The sequence below is a fragment of the Taudactylus pleione genome, unplaced genomic scaffold, assembly GCF_031769625.1.
Source record: "Taudactylus pleione unplaced genomic scaffold, aTauple2 ptg001151l, whole genome shotgun sequence".
Lineage (NCBI taxonomy): Eukaryota > Metazoa > Chordata > Amphibia > Anura > Myobatrachidae > Taudactylus > Taudactylus pleione.
In genome coordinates, this window is record NW_028285552.1 from 22,501 (window position 1) to 41,718 (window position 19,218).

General features: G+C 43.6%; 1 protein-coding gene across 3 annotated transcripts in view; it reads right to left on the minus strand.

Moving 5' to 3' along the window:
* The window catches only part of SH3TC2 (SH3 domain and tetratricopeptide repeats 2), a 79,913-nt gene that overhangs the window by 5,975 nt on the left and 54,720 nt on the right, over nt 1-19,218 (minus strand). For all 3 annotated transcript variants that reach the window (XM_088462124.1, XM_088462125.1, XM_088462123.1), the window contains exons 8-11: nt 18,042-18,118; nt 12,478-12,673; nt 3,150-3,283; nt 707-748 (exon numbers count right to left, since the gene is read on the minus strand). In XM_088462124.1, the coding sequence (XP_088318250.1) occupies nt 707-748; nt 3,150-3,283; nt 12,478-12,673; nt 18,042-18,118 (449 nt within the window). The remainder of the gene's footprint in view (nt 1-706; nt 749-3,149; nt 3,284-12,477; nt 12,674-18,041; nt 18,119-19,218) is intronic.

A 19,218-nucleotide genomic window follows, 5' to 3' on the forward strand; every position in this document is an offset into this window, starting at 1 on the left:
GTCACATTTTTGCTATGTGTCTCTTATTACAGTATGCCAGTTCATTTTAGATTGTATATTTGCTTTTTTTTTTTTAGTTTATTTTTTTGTTGTAGTTGGGTGTTTCCAGTGTCAGGAACATCCAAAATAAAATGATGTATGGTCAGTGTGATAGGTAAAACTAGTGTTGGTGGCTGCCAATCATAAAATATGTGAAAAAACAGAGAACAACCCTGTCCACCACATAACTGAATCTCTATTAGAAACTATTGGCCTAGGGGTGCTGTGAAAAAAATGCTGATACTCAAGGGTGTCGCGATTCAATAAAGTTTGGGAACCACTGTCTTATGTGCCCAGATAGCATTCAGATGCCCATAAGGACACCACATTACTTCCTTTGTGAAAGGTGAGATACTCACTGGTCAATGAAGCTCTTGGTAACAATTACTGCCTAATTACATAGGGCAGTGGATAAAAGGAGAAAATAAGATGTATGCCTGAGGTCCCTGCAGTATTGCCCTGTCTTCATAGATTGTATATCTAGGATTGTTATAGGGAACGGTGTTTCTTTTGGAATGTTTAAAAATTAATTACCTGGATTTTACCATTTTTCTTCCATTTTGGTTATAGACCTAATAATAATCTTGTAAAATAAATCAAGCATCACTTTCTGTGATGTTACAGAAAAAGATAACTGCAGAAGATAATATGTATTGATCCAACTTACCCAGTGAGGATTTCAGATATATTTCAACAGGATCCAGGCCATCTGTAAATTGTGGAAGAGAGAAACAGTCACTGCAGCACACACTGGTTCATTTCAAGCCAATAAAACCACTTAGATTTTCTTTCATAATAATACATATGTAGTTTGTAAATGGTGTGGGTTACTGTACTGTCCAGACCGATATACTGCTGCACTGTTTATCCATTGTTAGTTGGTACAGCACATACTGCATATGCTACTCGGGAACTATAATGTGTGCAGTTCACACCTCCTGGGAATTGGGATGGTCATGTGTTATTTGTAATAGACAGGGAGATACTAGTGGTGATTTTTTTTGTTTTAAACGTTAACATTATTCACTCAAGGACTCTGCACCATTACAGCATATTAAGGGGTCTGTTTATTAAAAGAAAAAAACCTGTAAATTAACTTTTTTGATCACTGCTATTTGCAGCAATAGTAGATGACATACAGTAATGGGGCAAGTTACCATAGTGCAATTTCATCACCAGCTTCTTCACCGCCTGCTTATTGCAGCGGTGAAGGTGTTTGTGCCGTGCATGAGCAGCCTAACAGCCCAGACTGTCAGTGTGTTTGTCTCCCAGGCCTGTAAGTCTTTGTGTCTGCCTGTTAGTCTGAGCGCCAGTCCAGGACAGTTTCTGCCTGCCCTGTCACAGCTGGTAAGCAGCACACTGAGGGCCTGATTCAGAGCCGGACGCTATTTGCAAACGGTCGTTCAGAAAAAGGGGTCGGCTATTTAAATTGAGCGCTCGCTCTTTGCGGTCTGTTGACACCTCTATGTCTGCGCTTGTTATTTTGTAAAGACGCCCCCTGGCCGTTCGCATCATACGTCATCTCCACTATTTATTAGATTAATCGAGTACATCGAAAGGCATCTGAACTGCTCGCAGTGCTTGTGGTAGGTTTTACTTCCCGCAATCACTGCGAGCAGTTCAGGCTAAAAGACAACCAAGTGACGTGGTCGATGACGCTGCTTTGTTAATTATGCACACCCATTAAACGCCCGTTTTGACCATTTGGCACGCCTTTGTTCGGATCTCCACTCCCCGTTTTCAAGCACCTTCCCATGTTACCACCCACAAACGCCTCATTATGTCACTCAAATTAGCAGGCCGTGGCTGTTTTGCGAGCGCACGATTTCCGACCGCAATGACTGGTTGGTGCATGCGCATTATGACCCATACGCATATGTGCGAACATCGCTCGGAGCGAGCGAGCGGCAGCTTACGAGCGGCTCTGAATCAGGCCCAGAGTACCGACATATAAATATATACGAGACATAAACACACACACACACTAAAGAAAGTTAGCAGCAAAACTGTTCCTGCTTCTGAGTTTGGGGTCTCCAGACTTTTTTACAAATGCATAATGTAAGTGAGGAATTGTGGGGAGCTATCCTTTGGGCAAAAGTATCTAGGACATTTACTCATTAAGCTACATAGAGAAATGAATAGACAAAGATGGATATATCATCATTAGTAATAGTACCTACCCTACATGTGTAATATGCTTGTTTTTGGAATTGGTTAATCATCCTTAGTGGATCTTGAAAACAGGTAAGCTGTGCTCTCTTACAGGTATAAACACATAAAATGAGGGATACACAATAATAGGCTGTCAATGTGAGAAAACTACATCTAGCCATGACAGGTAGCCCCTTCAGTGTAAATGTAATGAATCAGGTGAATGCAGAAGGCGATGCTGGAGCTGGGCAAAATACACTATAATGGAGTAATTATTGGTCTATAGATGCAGTACATGACAACACTTCACTGAACCACTGAAACTGACAATTATCGGAAAATCTAAGAGCGTCCCATTAGTGACAGATTGTTTCTACAGATTAACACTTATGAAGTGAGTTTACAAGCTAGTACATATTGATTCAATACCGTTTGAACTGAATGAAAAATCCGTTCAAGTGCAATCAGCTATCAACCACTCTTTAAATAAGGTGATCAGAGGTCAAGCTACTGACTGGCTCATTGTTTAGATCAGTTTTTGTTATTTTTATAAAAGAAAGGAAATGCACAAATATTCTACATTATCCTTCCTATTCCCAGCAACCCCCCTGATCCCTGGCATCAGCCTCATTTACTTTCCACTGATCAAAATATACCATGTTTGTGCATATCCAAATGTTGTGTGATGATCCAGGACAGAGCAAAAAGTGAGACAGCATATATTTTTATATGGGTCATTTTAAGGTGTATTTGACCAAAATTAGAGCACCATTCAGAAAATAAGAGTCAAGATCTTGTGTGAGGCAACGACTTATGTGACGTGAGAACAAGGCTGCAAGGTACAGGGGCAAGTGAGCGTAGTTGCAAGGAAAATTGAGGAGTCTTTGTATGAAACATAATTAAACAAGTCATTTGTTCATCCCCACTGGAAGAAAAACATTGGCACTCCCTGGACTCACCCAGCCTGTACACTGAAGTGATGTCTGTCTGAGCCAGGCTTCTCAGAAGATCCGCAGAACCCCTCTGAGCCTCTTCATCAAGGGAGTTAAGGGAACTCTTCTCATCTTCACTTAGAAATAGTAAATCTTTACACCTAGGGGGAAAACATCAAAATGTGCTGATGGCGTATTCTACACCCAAATGTAGAATAAAGCAATTGTTACCAGGGACATAACCAAACCGTTGTGTGCCCCAGTTTTATGAAGGCCTCCATCTACCACCTGAGGGAATCAAAATCATATACACATGAAGCTTTGAAAAGGTAGGTGGTCTCCCCAGCTGAGGGATATGTAACTGCTGCCCCCCAATAGATACACTATACTAGATTAAGAGAGTATGCACTCTGCCTAGCAGATTTGTCTAAACGGAAGGCAGTCGTTATGTCGTCATTTACAGTGTCGACATTCGTACTGTTGACACCAGAATGCCAACAGTCAGGACGCTGACATTGTTGAAATCTCAACATAGAACATGTCGACATCTGCAGAATGTTGACATGTTCACAATATTAACATGTGTAATGTCAACAGTCCGCATTGAGCAGAGAGTCAGGATTAGGCTGCGGCAGCGGGTTAGGCTATGGGAAGGGTTATGCACTCTGCGGAGGATTAGGGACACCACTGGAACCATTACAGGATGAGCGGGTAGTCATCATGACGTCACCTATAGACCCGCAAGCCACCGCTGCAGCCACCAGACCAGGTAAGTCATGATTAGAATGTCGATATTTCATCAGTGTCAACATGATGAATGTTGATGTAGTCAAAGTCGGCATGCTGCACTTTAACATTACGACCGTGTCAACATTCTCATGTTGACAAAATATACCACACCTGTATAAACATATGATACAGAACTCCCAGTGCATTCACATTCCTTATATCAGCAGGCAGTTTGTGTGAGCTGGTGGCTACAATGTTTAATCTCATGCGTATAGTATATAAAGCTATTCACATATTCTATATGTACAATAGACATACAGTACTGGAACTCACAAGCAGCCATTTTCCTACTTACAATTTATGTGTATAGTAAATAAACAATAACTATGGCCTATTGAAGGCCTCATTACTTGGTGTCATGACAAACAATCTAGAGTAAAGCGACACTGAGGGAAGTGGTTACTGAACTTTGTATTTGTGCTTTTGTCATCAAAATAATATCCTAGTACCTGAACACAGAAGAGTCCACCGCACGACAAGTCTTATTTAATTCTACCAATGTACTGTGTGAGGCGCACAATGTAAAACAGCTATGGAGGTCAGATCATTTTACTACAAAGTGGCAGGGACATTCCAACACCACTGAAAAGAGTTGGTGTTATATTTGTTTTGCAGTATGCTCACGTAATAGAAGTTGAGTATTAGGATCTTAGTTGTATACTGATGTTATTGTGCACAAGAGAATATATGTTACCCCCCACTGTTTGCTATATAACACCCTCTTCTCTGTTATACCATTTCTAACACCCAACATAAACCACTAATGAGCGACAGGCTGTAGCCCAATAGAGCATCTTTGGGACAGGCTGAATCACAAATACGTCTGTCCTTAGTCAGGAGTTCCATGTGACAGTCTCTGTTTTTGACATTCAAACAGGGCACAGCAACGTTCCCAAGTGTGCATGGTCATTGGTAAAATGCTCTTTGCTTGGGTAATCAGGACATAGTTTAGGGGGATTAGCTGAATGGACAGATTTGTCCCAATATTGTAATTGGTAATATTGGCAGCAATGGCGGTTCTTGAGGTGGGGCTGCAGCACAGTCCAAAATTAATATAGGGGAGCCACACCAACTGCCAGTGATTCCCAGCCGGCGATGTTTGGCAGCGTTTGGGGTGGCAGTTGGTGTGGCTCTCCTGTTTCAATTTTGGACTGTGCTGCAGCCCCACCTCTGGAGCCGCCACTGATTGGCAGGTATGCATATATACAATTATTTTAAAAAAGCTAATTGTATGATTCTCTATCAAGCACAAAACAGGCAAACATGGAGTACAGTATATACTGTGACACACTGGTCTATATACTCTTCTGATATACGATGTGCTCAGTAGAAATGGAATAAAATGTTTCATATCTGTTTATTTAGATCACTTGATGATTCATTTTTATCTAGATGTGTATTCCATAGTCAGTCAGGCAAATCACTTGTAGGAATCGCTTAATGTTTTCATCCACACATTCATCCTACTGTACATGGGCAAAAGGGTTTTACTAGAAAAAAAATGTCTGATTTTATTGAGTGAAAGTCCATTTGTGACTGTGAGAACACCTTTTCTAAAAAGCTGTAGGTCTCACAGAAAATAATGTTAAATAGAACATAAGGATTCAAATCAACACATAATACAACTTATGTATGTTTATATCCCAAATCAACATATACTGTATTATGTGCATTACCGGTGTGTATCTAAAACATAAACCCAGTGGCACTCATTACAATTTTCCATAACAGGTATAATAAACATGGTAATCATGGGTATGCACTAGCTTTGGAGCTTGAGTGACACCGTGTGGCCTGTTTTAGTATTACAGAATAGTTGATAATAATGATCTACAGGATGAAGAAATTATTATACTGCTTATCTAAAGCACCAACATTGTACGGCATTGTACAGTGTACATCTGATGCATGAAGATATTTTCACAGGATTAGGGAATATGTCCCACATAGCACATAACAGATTGCGGAGAGGAGGTACTTTAATACAGAAGGATAAAGTGAGCAGGAGTGGAAATCCTGGGCAACCTAAAATACTACAGGAAGAAGATAAATCAAAGAAAATAAATTAAATAATTGGAATTTTCATGCATTATTATGAGCCTCTTAATATGAGCCTTACTGTCAGTTTTTGATATATGTGGCTGGTCTGTTTCCAAATCGTTAAACTGTAAGGCTGACAAAACCCTAAAATATGCGTTCCAGTATTATGGTCTGGTACACCGGACTATCAATGAGTAAAGCATAGCTGATGCAGTTGGCTGAAGGTAACAAAATCATACTGCTCCATTGGATTACTTTAAATAGGAATAGCAGCTATAATAATCATATCAGAAAGTAACAGCAAGGAAACCTATTTGCAGATTACTTTGTAAATTATTTCAGATGCCTAAAGCTTATTTTGCAAAACATCATTAAGGTCCACTGACCGTTCCTTGTCATGCAGAGTTCACAGAACACCGTTGTCAAGTGCAGTTATGTGCAGAATGATTGAATAAAACAGGATGCAGGCATGGCGAAAACAATATTTTCTAATATGGCTCCCTTATATCCTCTCCCGCTCACCCCAGATTAAATCCATTTTAGAACATTGGTACTACTAACAACATGGTATAACCTTATTATTTTGGCCAGCGGGACCCCGCCCATTCTGATTCAAGTGTGTATTGTTAAAAACTGTTCTGACTTTGCCAACCCCCCTCGTTTCACCACTAACCGGTGCTTATATTACTGTTTTCAGTTGATGTGTGTTTTTATTTTTTATAATTGCTATGAAGTCCAATAATGTATGTGTGACCATGGATTGCTTCTAATTTTGACATGTTATGTAATGACAATACTTTTTTCTGTCTTATGTTAATTTATGTTGTCTTTTATACAACAAAACCAAATTAAAATAAAGAGGATGTAGTGTTTTATTTCTTCTAAGAAAATATGTGTTGGTACTCACCTAAAGTTACAAGTGGATACAAGATTTTTAGTAACTTCCACACAATTATAAAATGTGCAGGTGTTTAATTTATTAATTTCTGAAAAGACTTAATGGGTTTCTTACGGTTTCTGGAACTAGTTGTAAGAATTAAAAATGGCACCCAGTTCTGGGCCAACCCTATTAAATTTGACTCTGCTCAGTAAAGGTGTCTCCAGGACCATGGCATGGGCATGCTACCATAGACATGCTCATGCACAGTAGACTCTGGCATAGTGCCAGGGTATACTGCACCACAGAGAGGAGGGGGCCCGCATGGAGTAGTCCGCTCATTGGCCCCCTATTTTCTTAAAACGCCCCTGCTTGCGCAGGCAATATGTGTGTCTGTCGCTGTATGCATGTGTTTGCAATTGCACAAACATGCACTTGCTGTACTCAGCCCACATAAGTCCGCCCCTTCCCTTATCCATCCTACTAATCACGCAAATTCGTGTAGGTGTGTATGCATTCAGCCGTTTTTCTGGGCACATACAGACGATTTTATATAGGTTATGTTACACAAATTGGCAAAGGCCTCAACTCTGCATCAGTCCCATAGTGTGCTACAAAAGACAGGATGGGTACGATATGCCGGTGCTCGGGATCCCGGCGTTCAAAATGCAGACGCCGACATCCCGACAGGGTTAGAATACCGGACAGTGGGGTAGATGTATGATAGCGGCACTTAACGTGCCGCTATACCGCTTCCTGCTTCGCCTCTTTACCGAGGCAAAGCAGGAAGCACTACCGATGAGATGTAAGAACATCTCATCGGCCGGAGGGGGAGCGTTAACTCCTCCCTCCGGCGCTACCCGTTAGAGACAGCAGCGCATCAGCCTAGTGCTGATGCACTGTGTCTCTTCCCGGCCGGCTCCACTGAGCATGCGCGGGATCTCGCAAGTATCATCAAATCCCCGCGTGGAGCCTGGAGCCAGCAGCCGCCGCAGCAGGGACAGCGCTGTCCCTGCTGTGGAGATAGGGCAGCGCCAGGCTGTAGCTGTCGATAACGACAGCTACAGCCGGTCGAACGGTCATGCATTATGAATGTTCATACATGGCCCTGCCGCTCGGCGCTGCTATCTTGTAGATAGCAGCGCCGATAATGACAGGGCGCTTCATTTACCGCCAAGACCCCCGATCATACATCGGGGAGAAGCAGCATCAGTGCACATAACGTACGCTGATACCGTTTCTGGGCTTTGTACATCTCCCCCAGTATTCTAACCTTCTCCCTACCCTAACCTAACCCTATACCTCTCTGGTGCCTGATCCTAACCTCCCCCCTGGTGCCTAAACCTAAGTTCCCCCTCCCCGCACCGTAAACCTGACCCTCCCCCCTTAGTGCCTAACCCTAACTCTCCCCCTTGTGCCTAACCCTATCCCCTAACGCTAGCCCTCACCCAAGCCCCGCAATTTAACTTCCTGAATCTGGCGGTCGGGATGCCGGTGCCGTTATTCTGACAAGTGTCAGGACTCCGGCACCACATTCCGAGTTCCAGAATCCCCGTGGTTGGGATATTGAGTGCATCCCACAAAAGACAATGAAGCTATAAACTTAAGGTACAGCACATGCCTGTCAAAAGTGAAAGGCCATGTGGCATGTGAAATCATGTAATTTCCAGCTAATCTGTTTCAAAGCCTTGTCTGACAAAGGGCCTGATTTATCAATGAGTTTATCACTCACAACGAGTGATAAAACTCATTGCGTATGATATTGGTGCTCCAGCCAATCAGCTCCCAACTGTCACCAGTTTGAAAAATGACAGTTAGGAGGTGATTGGCTGGAGCAGCATTTATCATACGCAACAAGTTTTATCACTCATTGGGGGAGATGTACAAAGCCCAGAAACGGTATCAGCGCACGTTATGTGCGCTGATACAGCTTCTCCCCGATGTATAATCGGGGGTCTGGGCGGTAAATGACAGGGACGCTATGCACCACTGTCATTATGGGCGCTATCTACAAGATAGCAGCACCGATAGCCTGGGCCATGTATGAACGGTCATAACGCATGACCGTTCGGCCGGCTGTAGCTGTCGTTATCGACAGCTACAGCCTGGCGCTAGCCTACCCCACAGCAGGGACAGCGCTGTCCCTGCTGTGGCGGCTGCCGGCTCCAGGGCTCCACGCGGGGATCTCGCGATACTTGCGAGATCCCGCGCATGCTCAGTGGAGCCGGCCGCCGGGACAGAGACACAGCGCATCAGCACTAGGCTGATGCGCTGCAGTCTCTAACGGGTAGCGCCGGAGGGGGGAGTTAACACTCCCCCTCTCCGGCCGATGAGATGTTTATACATCTCATCGGTAATTCTTCCTGCTTCGCCTCGGTAAAGAGGCGAAGCGGGAAGCATTATAGCAGCACGTTAAGTGCCGCTATAATTAGGGGTGAGCGGGTTCGGATTTCTGAAATCCGAACCCCCCCGATCCGAAGCAGATCCGAGTCAGACTCGGATTCTGAAATCGAGGCAAAACGTCATCATCCCGCCTTCCGAGTCTCGCGGGTTTTGGATCCTATATAAGGTACCCACGTCAGCGCCATTTTCTCACTCGGCTGTAGACAGTGAAGAGGGAGGGTGGGAGTTAGGGCTGGCTGGGCTGTGTAGTGTAGTGTAGTGCAGAGTAGTGTTGTGCTGTGCTGTGCTGCGCTGTGCTGCTGTTGTCCATAGGGGCTGTGTCCACTACTTCAAAGTCCATAGGGGCTGGCTGTGTTGTGCTGTGCTGTGCTGCTGTTGTTAATAGGGGCTGTGTCCACTACTTCAAAGTCCATAGGGGCTGGCTGGACTGTGTTGTGCAGTCAGTTGTCCATAGGGGCTGTGTCCACTCCAAAGTCCTGTGCAGTGTCCCAGTCCTAAAGGGGTGCTGTAGTGTTGTCCAGGGGGTGCTCTGTCCGTCAGGGGTGCTCCCCCTAAGTGCTAAAAAAAAAATTATTTTTTCTGTGTTTGTGAATTGTGTACACAGTAGCCGCACGTGCATCAACAAAGTAGTGCCAAGCGTGCGCCTGTGTCATAAGTAAAGGGCCGGCTGGCTTGACCATTAAAGGGTGCTGTAACCCCCAAAGTACACTCCAAACAAAATAACAAAATATTTTCTGTGTTTGTGAATTGTGTGCGCAGTAGCCGCACGTGAATCAACAAAGTAGTGTCAAGCGTGCACCTGTGTCATAAGTAAAGGGCCGGCTGGCTTGACCATTAAAGGGTGCTGTAACCCCCAAAGTACACTCCAGTCCAAACCAAATAAAAAAATATTTTCTGTGTTTGTGAATTGTGTGCGCAGTAGCCGCACGTGCATCAACAAAGTAGTGCCAAGCGTGCGCCTGTGTCATAAGTAAAGGGCCAGCTGGCTTGACCGTTAAAGGGTGCTGTAACCCCCAAAGTACACTCCAAACCAAATAACAAAATATTTTCTGTGTTTGTGAATTGTGTGCGCAGTAGCCGCACGTGAATCAACAAAGTAGTGCCAAGCGTGCGCCTGTGTCATAAGTCAAGGGCCGGTTTGGACATCTGGTCCGGACTGAAGGACGTGCCAACAATTTCTGACAAGTCTACTGTCACTGCATATGATACTGTCCTCAAAGCAGCAGTGACAAGCGTGCGTCTGTCTGTTAAAGGGTGGTGTAACCCTCAAAGTGCGCTCCACAAACAATAAAAAAATTCTTCTTTTTTTTTCTGTCTTTGTGAAATGTGTGGGCTGTAGCCGCACCTGCATCCTTAAAGCAGCAGCGACAAGCGTGCGTCTGTCTGTTAAAGGATTACATCGGTGACAGCATCCAAGTAGGCATGTCAGACAGTCCGTACCTGTACTGGCAGGAAAAAGAAGCAATTTGGAGGTCCCTGTACAAACTGGCTCCATTTTATCTGAGTTGCCCCCCCTCCAGTGTGTACTCTGAAAGAGTGTTTAGTGCAGCCGGGAACCTTGTCAGCGAAAGGCGTAGGAGGTTGCTTCCACAAAATGTGGAGAAGATGATGTTCATAAAATTAATTATCACCTCTTCCAGGAAGACCAGCCTCCAGAACGTACAGAGGGACCTGTGGTTGTGGATTCCAGCAGGGACGAATTAATACTCTATGAGGATGAGGATGTACACAACACTGAAGAGGGTGAGGAATCGGTGGATGAGGAGGATGAGGACGACATTTTGCCTCCGTAGAGCCAGTTTGTGCAGGGACAGATTAATTGCCAGTTTGTTTTGTGGGGGCCCAAACGAACCAATCATTTCAGCCACAGTCGTGTGGCAGACCCTGGCGCTGAAATGATTGGTTTGTTAAAGTGTGCATGTCCTGTTTATACAACATAAGGGTGGGTGGGTGGGAGGGCCCAAGGACAATTCCATCTTGCACCTCTTTTTTTTCTTTGAATTATGTACTGTTTGGGGCCTAGTTTTTCAAACTGCCATCCTGTCTGCCACTGCAGTATCACTCCTAGATGGGTCACGTGTTTGTGCCGCCCACTCGTATCTCTTAGCATAGTCATCCAGCTACCTCGGTGCAACCTTTTGGATATAAAAACACTATTGTGAGGTGTGAGGTGTTCAGAATAGACTGGAAATGAGTGGAAATTAAGGTTATTGAGGTTAATAATAGCATAGGAGCAGAAAAACACACAAATTCTGTGATTTTAGCTGTTTTTATGCTTTTTTAAAAAAAAAATACAGATCCAAAACACAAAACCCAGAACCCAAAACACGGAAGGGTGGTTTTGGCAAAACCAATCCAGATCCAAAACACGAAGAAAGATCCAGATCCAAAACACGAAAAGTGGCCGGTGCACACCCCTAGCTATAATACATCTACCCCATTGTGAGTGATAAACTCATTGATAAATCAGGCCCTAAATACAGTATCTGAGGGCCACAACAGGAGACAACAGGAGTATGGATTCACCAAGACAACATTTGCTAGGTCCACATCGACATGGTTAAAATGTCAACATCTAACATGCTGACATCTGGAAAATGTTGACGTGGACAAAATGTTGACATTAGTGTTAGGTGTCGACATTGTGGCAGTGTCGGTATCGTGAATGTTGACATGTACTCTGTTGATATATAGCACATAATAACATTATGTAGTCAACATACAGTACTGTATGCCAACATAATATTTTCATACCGACTGCAGCAAAATAGACCATTTGACGCAGACTGCAGAATTAGAAATAAATGAGGTAAGGTGCTGAAGACAAAAAAATCATACAAATTGTGTTATGCATTTATGCATTAGTATCATATTAATTACAAGTACTCCGCTATAAAATCAGACTTGGCTTACATCACAAATCTAATAGTACTCAGTAAGTGCACAACCAATTTGTACTGATGCACAAATGTATATTGATTGAAATTAATATAGCGCTCACTAACCTTACACTCTTAATGACAACTTGAGACCATGCTGCATGCCACACAACGGCTAGACACCCAGCTGAGCTATAGGGTACTAGACCTGGGATTCCGGAGCATGGACAGGCACACAGAGGCCGTTCATTAAATGTCACAATTGAACTGGGGACTTCTAGCAGCACCCAGCAGTATTACACCAGAATCTATAAATGCACGTGTTTACAGTTTAATAATAGTAATGTGAATATACAAGGATACTTACAGAGCTTTTAAACAGTTTGGGTCTACATGTTTAGTCTGGACAAAACCAGTGACTCCAGTGGAAGAACATTTCCCAACAAACCACTTGAGTCCGGGAACAAAGAATCCGACAACCTCAATGGCATCTCCCCTGCAGTAGCTGAGCTCATCCCATTCTGTAGCAGTGTGGTTTTCTCTGGCAGTGCACTGGCCTGATCCTGGTACATCAGAGAAAACACCAAACCTTCAATTATATAATGATTAACTAAAAGGACACCATGATTACACACTGTGCATCTCTGAAAACAATACCTGCCCCAGAGGAGCACAGTGTACCATATGGATTGCACAGAGTGGTCTAGTCTAAAACATGCTTTCTGTCATCATTATATGTGTCTGCTATGGGTACTTGATCTCACTTAGCTGCAGTGATGGGAAGACAACTGCTCAATTTCCTCTGACAAAATCTGACGCATATCTGAGATCCAACTGTGCTTAGTTGTACTTATGTCAGTTTATGTAGCGTAACATAAGGAAAATTGTTCTGTGCATGCCCAATACAGTGGCCAACTGTATATGCAGATTTGCGTGGATGTGGCACTTGGAGAGAATGGACGTTCTAGCATAGTAAGGATGTGTTCTTGTTAGGGGTGAGCGGGTTCGGATTTCTGAAATCCGAACCCCCCCGATCCGAGTCCGATCCGAATCAGGCTCGACTTTTCCCGCCTGACTCGGATCTGAAATCGAGGCAAAACGTCATCATCCCGCCTTCCGAGTCTCGCGGGTTTTGGATCCCATATAAGGTACCCGCGTCAGCGCCATTTTCTCACTCGGCTGTGGACAGTGAAGAGGGAGGGTGGGAGTTAGGGCTGTGTAGTGTAGTGTAGTGTAGTGTAGTGCAGCTGTTGTCCACTACTTCAAAGTCCATAGGGGCTGGCTGTGTTGTGCTGTGCTGCTGTTGTTAATAGGGGCTGTGTCCACTACTTCAAAGTCCATAGGGGCTGGCTGGACTGTGTTGTGCAGTCAGTTGTCCATAGGGGCTGTGTCCACTCCAAAGTCCTGTGCAGTGTCCCAGTCCTAAAGGGGTGCTGTAGTGTTGTCCAGGGGGTGCTCTGTCCATCAGGGGTGCTCCCCCCAAGTGCTAAAAAAATAATATATTTTCTGTGTTTGTGAATTGTGTGCGCAGTAGCCGCACGTGCATCAACAAAGTAGTGCCAAGCGTGCGCCTGTGTCATAAGTAAAGGGGCGGCTGGCTTGACCGTTAAAGGGTGCTGTAACCCCCGAAAGTACACTCCAGTCCAAACCAAAAAAAATAAAAAATTTCTGTGTTTGTGAATTGTGTGCGCAGTAGCCGCACGTGCATCAACAAAGTAGTGCCAAGCGTGCGCCTGTGTCATAAGTAAAGGGCCGGCTGGCTTGACCGTTAAAGGGTTCTGTAACCCCCAAAGTACACGCCAAACCAAAAAAATATATATTTTCTGTGTTTGTGACTTGTGTGCACTGTGGCTGCACGTGCATCAACAAAGGAGCAGCGCCAAGCGTGCGCCTGTGTCCCATAAGTAAAGAGCCGGCTGGCTCATTTCTTAAAGGGTGGTGTAACCCACAAAGTGCACTACTCTCCAGCAAAAATAAAAAAATATTTTCTGTGTTTGTGTGCGCTTTAGCCGCACGTATATATCAATATAACATAAATGGAGGACCAAACTTTCTCCGATAAAAATAAAATAGGGAAAGATCAAGAACCACTTCCTCCTAGTGCTGTTGCTGCTGCTGGGAGTTGTTCATCATCCCAGAGAGGAAGTAGGAACATCACTACTTTTACTAAACAATTGACCCTCCAACAGTCCCTAGCGATGAGGATGAAGTACGACAGCAGTCATCCTGAAGCAAAACGTATAACTGAGGCCTTGACTGCTATGTTGGTGTTAGACGTGCATCCGGTATCCGCCATTAGTGCAGTGGGATATAGACAATTGATGGAGGTAGTGTGTCCTCGGTTCCAAATCCCGTCTAGATTCCACCTGCATCCTCAAAGCAGCAGCGACAAGCGTGCGTCTGTCTGTTAAAGGGTGGTGACACCCTCAAAGTGTGCTACACAAACAATTAAAATATTGTTCTTTTTTTTTCTGTCTTTGTGAAATGTGTGGGCTGTAGCCGCACCTGCATCCTTAAAGCAGCAGCGACAAGCGTGCGTCTGTCTGTTAAAGGGTGGTGACACCCTCAAAGTGTGCTACACAAACAATTAAAATATTGTTCTTTTTTTTCTGTCTTTGTGAATTGTGTGGGCTGTAGCCGCACTTGCATCCTCAAAGCAGCAGCGACAAGCGTGCGTCTGTCTGTTAAAGGGTGTTGTAACTCTCAAAGTGCTCCAAAAAAAAATAATTTTTTTAATGTGTTTGTGACTTGTGTGCGATGTAGCTGCACTTGCATCCTCAAAGCAGCAGCGACAAGCGTGCGTCTGTCTGTTAAAGGGTGGTGACACCCTCAAAGTGTGCTACACAAACAATAAAAATATTCTTCTTTTTTCTGTCTTTGTGAATTGTGTGGGCTGTAGCCGCACCTGCATCCTTAAAGCAGCAGCGACAAGCGTGCGTCTGTCTGTTAAAGGGTGGTGACACCCTCAAAGTGTGCTACACAAACAATAAAAATATTCTTCTTTTTTCTGTCTTTGTGAATTGTGTGGGCTGTAGCCGCACCTGCATCCTTAAAGCAGCAGCGACAAGCGTGCGTCTGTCTGTTAAAGGGTGGTAACACCCTCAAAGTGTGCTACACAAACAATTAAAATATTGTTCTTTTTTTTCTGTCTTTGTGAATTGTGTGGGCTGTAGCTGCACTTGCATCCTCAAAGCAGCAGCGACAAGCGTGCGTCTGTCTGTTAAAGGGTGTTGTAACTCTCAAAGTGCTCCAAAAAAAAATAATTTTTTTAATGTGTTTGTGACTTGTGTGCGATGTAGCTGCACTTGCATCCTCAAAGCAGCAGCGACAAGCGTGCGTCTGTCTGTTAAAGGGTGGTGACACCCTCAAAGTGTGCTACACAAACAATAAAAATATTCTTCTTCTTTTTTCTGTCTTTGTGAATTGTGTGGGCTGTAGCCGCACCTGCATCCTTAAAGCAGCAGCGACAAGCGTGCGTCTGTCTGTTAAAGGGTGGTGACACCCTCAAAGTGTGCTACACAAACAATAAAAATATTCTTCTTTTTTTCGGTCTTTGTGAAATGTGTGGGCTGTAGCTGCACCTGCATCCTTAAAGCAGCAGCGACAAGCGTGCGTCTGTCTGTTAAAGGGTGGTGACACCCTCAAAGTGTGCTACACAAACAATAAAAATATTCTTCTTCTTTTTTCTGTCTTTGTGAATTGTGTGGGCTGTAGCCGCACCTGCATCCTTAAAGCAGCAGCGACAAGCGTGCGTCTGTCTGTTAAAGGGTGGTGACACCCTCAAAGTGTGCTACACAAACAATAAAAATATTCTTCTTCTTTTTCCTGTCTTTGTGAATTGTGTGGGCTGTAGCCGCACCTGCATCCTTAAAGCAGCAGCGACAAGCGTGCGTCTGTCTGTTAAAGGATTACATCGGTGACAGCATCCAAGTAGGCATGTCAGACAGTCCGTACCTGTACTGGCAGGAAAAAGAAGCAATTTGGAGGTCCCTGTACAAACTGGCTCTATTTTACCTGAGTTGCCCCCCCTCCAGTGTGTACTCCGAAAGAGTGTTTAGTGCAGCCGGGAACCTTGTCAGCGAAAGGCGTAGGAGGTTGCTTCCACAAAATGTGGAGAAGATGATGTTCATAAAATGAATTATCTACTCTTCCAGGGAGACCAGCCTCCAGAACGTACAGAGGGACCTGTGGTTCCAGCAGGGACGAATTAATACTCTGTGAGGATGAGGATGTACACACTGAAGAGGGTGAGGAATCGGTGGATGAGGAGAATGAGGATGACATCTTGCCTCCGTAGAGCCAGTTTGTGCAGGGACAGATTAATTGCCAGCTTGTTTTGTGGGGGCCCAAACGAACCAATCATTTCAGCCACAGTTGTGTGGCAGACCCTGGCGCTGAAATGATTGGTTTGTTAAAGTGTGCATGTCCTGTTTATACAACATAAGGGTGGGTAGGAGGGCCCAAGGACAATTCCATCTTGCACCTCTTTTTTTTCTTTGCATTATGTACAGTTTGGGGCCTAGTTTTTCAAACTGCCATCCTGTCTGCCACTGCAGTTTCACGCCTAGATGGGTCACGTGTTTGTGCCGCCCACTCGTGTCGCTTAGCATAGTCATCCAGCTACCTCGGTGCAACCTTTTGGACATAAAAACACTATTGTGAGGTGTTCAGAATAGACTGGAAATGAGTGGAAATTAAGGTTATTGAGGTTAATAATAGCATAGGAGCAGAAAAACCTACAAATTCTGTGATTTTAGCTGTTTTTATGCTTTTTAAAAAAAAAATACAGATCCAAAACACAAAACCCAGAACCCAAAACACGGAAGGGTGGGTTTGGCAAAAAAAATCCAGATCCAAAACACGAAGAAAGATCCAGATCCAAAACCAAAACACGAAAAGTGGCCGGTGCACACCCCTAGTTCTTGTGCAGTAGAACACACACAGATGCATATACACCTGGCCAAGCAGTGTCATTTGTGGTGGCCTGAGATGCAATACTACCTAACTGCTGCTGATTCCAAATTCATCTCTGAAGAGACCTCCATTGCTCATAAATATATTATGCTTTGCTGTGTGAGTTTTTGCAATGAGTTTTTCATCCATGAGATGGAGCGTTGTACTAGATACTGCTGTTGTTTTTTTGAGGTTTTTTTGTTTGTTTTTTTATAGTTTTATTGAAAGCGATTAGTGAATACATATATCATAAACATTGTAAAACATGGATGTAAGTATATACACAACATACTGTATACCTGACATAAACTGGGCGCAGACTGTATGCTACTGGTGCAGACCTGCATGTAACTTGCGATGTAAATGCCTCAGCATACTATTATGTCTAGTATAATGTGCGCAGTGAGTTACCGTAACTGAGGTATTGTGCAGTACAGGGAACAGTAAGATCCCAATGCATTTTACAGTACACATATGAAACAGGAAATAAACTTAAAAGGGATACATTGCTGACTCCATGTAACACTAGAAATATAATGGAGTGCCTGTTGATCCACGGTCCCGAGAAGAGAATTCAGACCCAGGGGCAGAGGCCCCCACTATACAGCTGGTGAGTGTAATCTCCGGTAAAGTGCACCAGCAACCCCCAAGGGGGAGGTGGTTGTGGAGAATGTTGGAGTACAGTAGGATACTTAGGGGTCTATGTACTAAGCTATGGAGAGATATATGCACTGTATGCTAAAACCAGTCATTTGTGCCCATGCACAGAAACATCCCCTAAGACAGCAGAACAGATATATCAGAACAAAAAGGTTATTATTAACCACTGTTTTGATTCTGAAGTGTAATAATATATTCTCTAATACAAATACTCTTTATTCATTGCACTGCAGTACAAAGGGAAATTGTGCTGCTTGTAATTGATATACACATGGATAACAATAGCAGGTCTGTGTGTGGTACAGAAAGCGATGTTACCTATGGGCTGAGATGTAATGTTCCGGCAGTTCTGCTCTGTCACGTTACAGGGGATTGGATACGTTTTCAGAAACCATCTAAGAAAATAAATATACAAAATGTAATTCGCTTTCAGTCTTTGCCAGGAAACAACTCTAATAATTCAGTAATAATGAGCACCTCTGAATATAGTGTCAAATAATATGGCAATCAGTATATTGAATCTGATGGATTTATAAACTGTAAAGGTTTCAATATACTATGGATACTTGAATAAATACATTAAATACTGACGGATTTTGCAACATATTTTAAATGGAAATTTATTATTAAATAGTTAACCTGAAAATGTTTTATTTTTTTTTATGTACTCGCAGGAAAGCGATTGTGTATACTGTCTGTTTTAAGTTCTATCGCTGGGTAAATACACTTTAGCGGGAGATGTGATCTTGAGTAGTACAGATGGATGGTTGCAAGGGGTTTATAGCACACAAATATACTGTAGAAGGGAGTAGATGAAAAGACTATAGGAATACAGGGTGCGTTACTGCGCTTCCCTCCATATTGCATCACATCTGAAGCATTTGCCCATACCTAAGATGGCCAGCGTAACTTAATCTGAGCATGCGTGATGTCATCTTGTCTTTACTCATTGTCCTTTGAGTGCAAGTTGCACAACGGTGGTACACATCTGCAATATCCTCCTGACGCTAACTACCTACATACATGACCGGCTGGTCCCCTGTATACTCTGCTCCAACTTCGCTACCCAGAAGTGTATCTGTGAGTATGGCTGTACTGTTACTGAGCACTACAAATAAACCATAGCTCCTATTTAAGTCTATGCGGCTGGAGTGCTCCAATATTTCTTTCTATTGGACTCTACTATTCACTATCTTGTGTAAATCACAGAATGGTACTGTACGCACAAAGACAACAGGAACTATGGTGGTGCATCAAATGGTCTGTTTAACTGTAGCTTGTAGCAGCTACTGCTGCAGAATGTTCTATTTTGTTTAAATAATGAATTAAATAAAAGGACAAAAATATTGGCGTAACAACCTATGCCATTACTAGCATTTTTAGCAAGTGAAAGCATAAAATGGGGATATGGGTTAACTAACACGCACTAAGGACCTGATTCAGACCCGGTCGCTAAGTTGTGCTCGCTCGCTCTGAGCGATTTTCACCCGTCTGC